The 9,487-nt window shown below is 39.4% G+C and overlaps 2 protein-coding genes across 2 annotated transcripts; both read right to left on the reverse strand.

Moving 5' to 3' along the window:
- Positions 1-4,861: 4,861 nt before the first annotated feature.
- LOC136275018 (uncharacterized) lies at positions 4,862-5,620 on the reverse strand. Its single transcript, XM_066083265.1, has one exon. It carries the CDS (start codon positions 5,618-5,620, stop codon positions 4,862-4,864), a length of 759 nt encoding a protein of 252 aa, XP_065939337.1.
- Positions 5,621-5,806: 186 nt separating this feature from the next.
- LOC117683114 (uncharacterized) lies at positions 5,807-9,301 on the reverse strand. The gene has a single exon (XM_066083266.1). It carries the CDS (start codon positions 9,299-9,301, stop codon positions 5,807-5,809), a length of 3,495 nt encoding a protein of 1,164 aa, XP_065939338.1.
- Positions 9,302-9,487: the final 186 nt, after the last annotated feature.

A 9,487-nucleotide genomic window follows, 5' to 3' on the forward strand; every position in this document is an offset into this window, starting at 1 on the left:
AAAAAAAATCCCCTTTTTATGAATTATATTGGATATAAAATGCGAAGCTATTATATATTTTTAATCTCTCTCTTTCTCTCTCTCTCTCTCTCTCTCTCTCTCTCTCTCTCTCTCTCTCTCTCTCTCTCTCTCTCTCTCTCTCTCTCTCTCTCCTTTCAAAGCCTCGGGTAGAAAAAAAACGTTTGGTTGAAAATAGACTTGTTCCTTATAGATCCGTATAAACACACGGATATTTCATCCTTTCATATTTGGGATGTCGTACTCATTTTAGCGGCAAAAATGAATTTAGAAAATAAATATATGCAAAAACTGGAGCTCTTAATACACGAGTACATGTACTATATACATGTTTGAGTTCAATTAGATGTCAGGTCTTCGTGCATCATTTTTATCTTGAACTTTCAAACAAAAGATTTTTTTATTTTAAAAATTTCTTACTTTTTAAAAGGATACTTCATTAAAATCGAAAACATTTGGCAAAAACGGAAGATTTTTTTTTGGTTTTAAATCTGCAATAATGAACATTTCTTTTTTAAGTTAAACTTACTATTTTCAAACCGCTTTTATGAGGAATTAAACAAACCAGGACGGAATTACTGGATTTACCCGACTCTCAGTACATATACATTTCTAATCATTTTAAAGTTAATCTATTTTAATATTTTTGTCGACAGTTTGTGATTTGTCTGGTGAGTCTGAATTACAAGATTTTTTTGTACTGATATTTGGTGTATTGATAAAATACATGCCACTTATACAAACAAGATAAACATTACAAGCTTTTATCAACCTACCTTTTTCTTATCATAAAAATGATACTTTTTAGCTCACCTGAGCCAAAGGCTCAAGTGAGCTTTTCTGATCACAATTTGTCTGTTGTCTGTCGTTGTCGTCGTCTTCGGCGTTGTCGTCGTCGTCGTTGTAAACTTTTCACATTTTCATCTTCTTCTCAAGAACCACTGGGCAGATTTCAACCAAATTTAGCACAAAGCACCACTAGGAGAAGGGGATTCAAGTTTGTTCAAATGAAGGCCAACGGGGGTAGGGTGGGGCCACAAGAGGGGGATCAAGTTTTACTTAGGAATATATAGAGAAAATCTTTAAAAATCTTCTTCTTAAAAACTATTAGGCCAGGAAAGCTCAAATTTGAGTGGAAGCATTCTCAATTAGTGTAGATTCAAGTTTGTTCAAATCATGGTCCCCGGGGATAGGGTGGGGCCACAATGGGGGATAAATTTTTATATATAGAGAAAATCTTTAAAAATCTTCTCAAAACTATTAGGCCAGGAAAGCCCAAATTTGAGTGGAAGCATCCCCAAATCGTTTAGATTCAAGTTTGTTTAATAATAGTCCAGGGGTAGGGTGAGGCCACAATGGGGGATGAATTTTTACATAGGAATATATAGAGACAATCCTTAAAAATCTTCTTTTTAAAGATTATTTGGCCAGAAAAGCTTAAACGTGTGTAGAGGCATCCTCGGGTAGTGTAAATTCAAGTTTGCAAATCACAGTCCCTAGTGGTAGGGAGGTGCTGGGATGCCGGTTTGAAATTTTATATAGGATTATATAGAGAAAATCTTTAAAGATATTCTGGGAAAGTTTTCGGTCCAAAACTCAGTACTTAGTGTGAAAGCACAGGTTATGTAGATTTAAGTTGGATGAAACCATGATTCCCTAGAGAAAAGTGGGGCCACGAAAATGGGGGGGGGGGGGGGTATATACAAATAGAGAAAAATCTTCTTACAGGTACAACAACAAAAGGGGTTTGGTATTTACCAAAAATAAAAGTGGATAAAAATTGGCAGATTTTCAATTTTTTTAAGTAAGATCTACTGTACTTAATTGTCAAGATATTTTGATACTGTAATGCTAATTTGATCAGAATTAAGGCAATTGTTGCTCAGGTCAGCGATGTGGCCCCTGGGCCTCTTGTTTTCTATCAAATCAATTTTCTTTTATTAACTAACGTTTTAAATTTTGACTTAAGCCGAATGAATTCTAAAAACAGTTTAATTATTGCCAGCCGTACACCAACAAGCTAGCAATGTGTTATTAACAGTTATTAACATTAATCAAAACGTACTACATGTAACCCTCAATTACCCCCCTCCCCAGAGAGAGAGAGAGAGAGAGAGAGAGAGAGAGAGAGAGAGAGAGAGAGAGAGAGAGGGAGGGTGTTTCCCGGTGTTGATACAAAACGAGAGGTGACTCTAGCGGAAAAATGGAGTTCTATAAGTTCACTTATCTATATTTTCGCTATGTTTTGTTTGTAAACTTCAGTGCATATGTTGGATATAATTTATTACTGTAATGGGAAGAGAGTCATAATGGTAGATACAAAGAACACATGAATCAATGTAACGACTGACTTAAAGAATCTCCAAGATTACAGGGCTAAACAAAAATTCGCGTGTTTATGACCTCAAGATTGTGGCCAATCACTGGTTGAGTAACCCGAAGCAGTACACTATTTGACACAACTTCCCTAGCCAAGGGTGTTCGGTCCACTCTTCTTTCATCAAACTGGAAAAAAAATGATTTTTGAGATTGATGTTTTTTTTTTTAGGAAATAATGTGCAGATCAGAAATACCTAACTTAAGAAAATCTTTTTGAGGACAATTGCGGATTAAAAACTTATGACTTGGGAAGATTTCTTTGATGTTATAAATGTATATGTATCCTGTATTTATTGACCAACATATAATTCCATATTTCTGATATGCAGATTGTGTTTTAATGTAACAATTAACTTCATTTTCATTATTGTTAAAATTATATTTTGATTTGTTGCTTACAGTTACAGTTATATTTACAAATGCACCATAAAAGGTTAAGTACGGTATACTTAAACATATATTCAAATGGCACACGATTGGCTTTTCACCGGGGCCTGAGCTTCCAATTATAACACGTACAAAGCACAATTTGTAAAAAAAAAAACAAAAAAAAACCACGCACTTTTGGGACAACGTTAACGCTCTTAAAAAAGAAATTTGAAAAAAAGTGTTCAAGGTTTGGTTGAAAAACCTAGTACTTTTAAACACGTGCACAATGAATTCATTTTTATTGACTGGAATGATCCTCCGATAGTGTATATTCTCTAAAATGGTATTTTTGAGAATGTATACATACATAAAGTAAAATATTTACTCAATGTTGAAAAAAGGAAAATAAAAATTACATATTCACGACAAAAGCAATTTTACCTGATAAAATAAAAAAAAAACATGGCATGTACTTTGATTAAATGCGAAATGCATTTACTAGGTTCTCTGGGGTGGTAAAAAAAAATCCAAAAAATTTCCAAGAACTGCAGTTTTCAGGTTTTAATCATTAATATCGGATTATCCTGATATATGTTTATATTCTAATTGTTGAACGATCTACATGTACAAACCCTGAGAAGGGATCAAAGCTTAAAATTAAAAAAAATATTGAAAATTTTTTTTTAACAATATTTCATCTACTTAGTTGTCAAGATGCATCTATTTTTCTAGTTTACATGTACTCCATGACGTTCTTTGTTGCTAATGTAAGCGATGCGTTGGCTTTTATTGTACTCGCAAAAGACATACCTGTAATCATAATTGGTAATAAAAATTCAAAATGATATATAGACATGTTAGAAATTCAAAAATCATTAGCCAAAGTTATGACAATTGTTGCTCAGATGCGCGATGTAACATGATCGTGATGCGCGATCTAGTCCCTAGACTACTTGCATTTATTGTACATGTACACGCAAAAAAATATACTCGGTAATAAAAACATGTATACTTATAGAATATATACCCTTTTCCGCCCTGTGCCCTCCGCGATATATATATATATATAGAGAGAGAGAGAGAGAGAGAGAGAGAGAGAGAGAGAGAGAGAGAGAGAGAGAGAGAGAGAGAGACTGACAGCTCTCGGGCTGATATACAGCAACCTCGGGCTAATATACATGTATGATGCGATATAAAAATTGCCACGTTGTGATTTTTATATCATATACTTAAAGAAAATATCAAAGAAACAATAAAAACTTCATGTGATGAATGATTATTGTTAAAAAATCTTTCTGTGTTTATATATTCTATCTCTGATAAACTTCCCTGTAATTTTGCGTTAGCTGTTTGTATATCAAGTTGACGTCGATGTAACTATTAGACGATTGTGCAATGTTCAAGGTTTTATTGCATCCAAACCCCCGGAGAGGGTGAAAAACTACAAACAAACAATACAAAATATAAACAGTATCTCAATATAAAACATACACAATAAAAATATGGGCTTCCATAGTTTTGAATTTTAACAAATCTCAAAGAGCTATTCGATCGAAAGCATTTCCATGAATTCATAAACGGACATTAAAATAGTTTATCCCTATCATGTTTATAAATGTATTAAAAATGCAAGTATCTATCAATTGTTGCATGCAAAATTAACGACCAAAACAAAGGCAGGTAAAAACGCGCCAAATGCTCGATGACTCTATATGACAGTTAAAAATTATATATGAGTAGGAAACGAGTGTTATGCATCGTAATAAATGAAAAGGCACAAAACTTACTTCATAGGTGGCTTTAAAGACAGTAAAATATGCTGGGTTCTGGAATCCACGAGGTTGGCACTGATGCCTTAGATCACCCGGAATACAGTCAATAAATGAAAAGTAAAAACCAACAAATCCGGAAAGAATAATTCCGGGACACTACACTCCCCTCCTGATTTTACAAAAAATCACCTCAATGAAATAATTCAAAACAAACTGACAACTAACAAGGCATTTCATATAAGGTGATGAGAAAATAATCATTCTTATTCATCAAACTCGAAAAATGAAAACACACAAGAGCAGTTTTATGTACAAATGTTAATTCAATCAGTGATCAACGGCACAAGTTCATGAACGGGACGAACGTAAGTGACCACTTTCTCTCCTCTACACAAACGGACCTCCACTTCTCGCACTCTTCCATCAGCTCCCGGAAAAGTCTGTTTGACCATGGCAGTCGGCCATGAGTTGCGTCCAGAATCGTACTCGCGTAACAGAACAATGTCGCCTGTCTTTAGGTTAGGTTGGTCCGTCGCCCACTTTCTTCTGGTCTGAAGTCCCGTCAGGTACTCTTTCTGCCACTTTTTCCAGAATTCATCAGCCATCACCTGGACTCTCTGCCACTGTGACTTGTATATGTCTTTGATACCAAACTGAGGAATGTCATCTGGTGGTGTTCCAACCTTTTGGGACAAAAGACTGGATTGCGCTAATATGGATGGGTCATCAGGATCTGTGGATATTGCAGCAATTGGTCTGGAGTTCATGACAGCGCTGATTTCGGCCATGAGGGTAACAAGCACTTCATGAGTAAGATCTTTGATGTACTTTTTGCTCAGCAAGATCCCATCTAAAATCCTTCGCGCGATTCCGATCATCCGCTCCCACACGCCTCCGAAATGGGAAGCATGTGGTGGGTTGAAAATCCAAACACAGCCGTTTTCCGCTAAGAAGTTCTTGATGGAGGTATCTTTGGTCACAACATTCTTCATGCCCAACTCTTTGACTCCACCGATAAAATTGGTGCCACGATCTGATCTGAAGATCTTGACTGGTCCTCGAATGGCGATAAAGCGCCTCATTGCATTGATAAAACTTGAGGTGCTGAGTTCCTCCGAGATTTCAATGTGGACCGCCCTGCTGGTTAAACACGTGAAAAGTACAGCCCATCTTTTCTGCGTTACATGACTTCCTCTGGTTTTGCGTGCGGTTATGCTCCAAGGGCCGAATACATCTACTCCGACGTAGGTAAAAGGGGGTCCAGGACCTCAACGCTCTTCAGGAAGTTCGGCCATTTTAGGAGAGCAGAATGTACCACGCAGTCTCTTGCAGATGACACATTTCCCCAGAAGACTGTTGATTAACCTTTTCTCTCCTACAATCCAGAATCCCATGCTGTGAAGTTTCCCTCCAGTAAGGCGTCGACCTTGATGAAAGACCTGTTCATGACAATGTAGAGCTAATAAATTTGCTAAATGACTTCCTTTCCGTATCAAAATAGGGCAAGTTTCAATCTGTCGAAGTGATTTGGTTCCACGCTTCAATCTTCCTCCAACTCGGAGAAGTCTTCGGGAGTCTAAAAACGGTGACAAGGCCAAGATAGCGTTTCCTTTCTTAATTTCTCTCCCCTCCATAAGGCTCTCAACTTCCTCCAGGAAGAATTCTCTCTGGGCTGCCTTGATAATGAATTCTTCTGCTCTTTTGTAAGCTTCAGCACTCTTTGGGAACGAACAATAGTGCCATCCCACGCAGCTACTAGACTTGTTAAAGGACTGAGCAAGGTGCTGCAGTCGCGCAATAGCTCTGACCAGTCCGATCCAAGAGGAGAAATTCTTAAATCGCTCACACCAGGGGTGGTATACTTCATCCTTACAAGCGGTATGCAAGGTCTTCACAATAGGTCTCACCTCCTTATCTTGTTCCACATCAACCAATGGGAATCTGTCAGTGGGATTTCCTGATTCACTGGGAATATACCTTTCATCTTTTGTGTTCCTAAGGAAATGGGGTCCACATAACCATCTGCTTTCTTGAAGGTCCTGAGGCTTGATTGACCTGGTGGCAATGTCAGCGGGGTTCTGATCTGTAGGACAATAATTCCACTCATGACAAGATGTCGCCTGACGTATTTTTTCTACTCTATTTCCCACATATATGTAGAATCGTCTGCTTTCGTTGTTGATATACCCGAGTACTACCTTGCTATCTGAATACAGGGTCGTGGCAGCTATTTCAACATCTAGGTTGTTCAAAATCGTAAGTTTCAGTTGAGATGCTAACACAGCTGCACACAATTCCAGACGTGGAATTGTGTGCCCATGTATAGGTGCAACCTGTGCCTTTGCCTGGACAAATCCCACATGAAGGATGCCGTCTGCCTTGAAAGTCTTCATATACGCAACTGCACCAATTGCCTTTTGTGATGCATCGGCAAATATGTGTAGTTCTCTGCGCGAGACTTCTGCACTATTGATGTACGCATAAGCCCTTGGTATTGCTATATCCTCTAACGCTGGCAATGACTCTCGCCACTCACACCATAGAGAGTACTGATCCTTAGGGAGAGGGTCATCCCAGTCCAATTTCTCAGCCATCAAGTCCCGTAGTATCATTTTTCCTTTGACTATAACAGGTGCAAGGAATCCAATTGGGTCATAAAGGCTATTAATAGTTGCAAGTACTCCCCTTTTTGTATACGGATGAAGAGTACGCGACACTTGGAATGTAAACATGTCTGTGGACACATTCCAGCTCACACCAAGGGTCCGTTGAAGGGGGGTTTCATCTAAATCTAGGTTCAGATTCTTGAGTTCTTTGGCTAGGTCATCCGTTGGAAATGCACTACATACCTTTGGGTCATTGGAGGCAAGTTTATGCAGCCTGATGTTCCCTTCCTCCTTAAGAGTTTTCTGTGTTTTTGAGAGTAAGTTGACCGCTTCTTCGACTGTATCTACAGATAAAAGCCCATCGTCAACATAAAAGTTTCTGCACACAAATTGCCTGACATCTTCATCGGCGTTTCTTACAGTTCTGCGTAGTCCCAAGGTAGCTACCGCTGGGGATGCACTATTCCCAAAGACATGTCTCTTCATCCTGTACTCTGTAAGTTCTTTCTCTGTATCGTTGTCTTTGTGCCAAAAGAACCGTAAGTAGTTTCTGTGACATGCTGGAACAGAAAAACGGTAAAACATCTGTTCTACGTCTGCTGTCACTGCTACCTGGAACTGGCGAAACCTTAACAGGATTCCAAGTAGACTATTAACCAAGTCTGGTCCGGTCAAGAGAATGCTGTTGAGACTGAGTCCTTGAATCTGTGCCGATGAATCAAACACGCATCTGACGCTTCCTTTCTTGGGGTGGTAAACTGCAAAAAGAGGCAGGTACCAGTGTTCCTCCTCTGGAGAAGAAAGTGGTGGCGCAATCTCAGCATGACCATTATCCAGGATTTTGCCCATGAATTCCACGACATGCCGTTTTTTGTCTGGGTCCTTTTGAAGTCCTCTAGTAAGTAGATTTGCCCTGTGAAGTGCATGAATTCTATTGCTCGGAAGGAGCCGTCTGTTTTCTCTAAATGGAAGTGGTGCACACCAACATCCTTCAGAATCTCTTTCAAAACCTTGCTCCATGATGTCAACGAACTTCTTATCCTCTATGGAGAGGCCTGGTGAGTCGTCATGCTTTGTCTTCGCAAATATGTCTGTTTCCTTCAATTGGAATGAATTTTCGCAAGTTTCCATGAGAGACGTACGTCCATTGGTCCTAGTATATGTCTTGCACACTGACAAGGATTCCTGAGAATGTGAGGCCCCATAGCATACCTCACCAATCACTACCCACCCTAGGTGTAGTCTTTGAGCAAATGGAGAGTCGGAGTCTCCCAGTCTTTGGTCTAAAATGTGGTGGGCAGGCAACAAATCTCTGCCAACCAGCAATGTTATATCTGCGTCCTGATCTAAGGGGGGTATTTCCTCCTGAATGTCCCTCATGTGTCTGTAAGACCTTGCGACCTCTGGTGTCGGAATCTCATCACGGTTGTTTGGGATATAGTTGCATTCCATCAATGATGGAAGACGAAGACTAGATTTTCCGTCCAAAGATGAGATAATGAATCCTGCCGGTCTCCTTCCAGTTTGGGTAGACAGCCCCGAACATGAGGTAAGCTCGTACTGGACGTCCGGACCTTCCACGCCAAAGAAGTTGAAGAAACAACTGTTTGCTAAAGATCGATTGCTCTGTTCGTCAATTATCGCATACGTTCGTAGCACCTTGTTTGGGTTGTTTGCGTGGTGAATGTTGACCAAGAGTGTCTTAGCACAGGATTCGCTAGTTTTATGCACGTTTCCGCAAATTTGTGTACATACGGCCTTTACCTGGCTATCAGTTTCAGTGTCGCTTGCGCGTTTCTCGACATGCAGGGCAGTGGCATGTCCTGGCTCCTTGCAGATGTTACACTTCATTCTTTTCTGACAGTCTTTGGCCAGATGTTTCTCTTCACAGCATTTAAAACAAATTCCCTTTGATCGAAGGAATTCTCTTCTCTCTTGAACAGTTTTCTTCTGGAAGGCACGACAAGAGTTCAGTGAATGGCCAGTCTCATGTAAGGGACACAGTTGTGTGTGTTCCGTCTTGTCCATGGGCCTTGAAGCATTTGTGTCAGTTTTCCTTGTAGCGACAGATGATGCACCTGTTGGCTTTCGTCGACTTCCATCAACTTTGGCGTTCTCAATCACATTGTCATAGTAAAAGGATGGATCATTTTTCATTCGTGCCGTGTCACGGAGAAATTTACAGAAAACATGGAAGGGTGGAAAGGTCATGTAGTGACTTTCTTTAAAGCTGTTTGCATGCCTGGTTCACTTCTCTTGGATTTGGTAAGGAAGTTTTGACACGATGGGGTTCACTCCACTTGATGAGTCAAAGTATGCGAAAAGCGAAGAGAGGTGTGGAAT

This window comes from Magallana gigas, chromosome 4, assembly GCF_963853765.1.
Source record: "Magallana gigas chromosome 4, xbMagGiga1.1, whole genome shotgun sequence".
Classification (NCBI taxonomy): domain Eukaryota; kingdom Metazoa; phylum Mollusca; class Bivalvia; order Ostreida; family Ostreidae; genus Magallana; species Magallana gigas.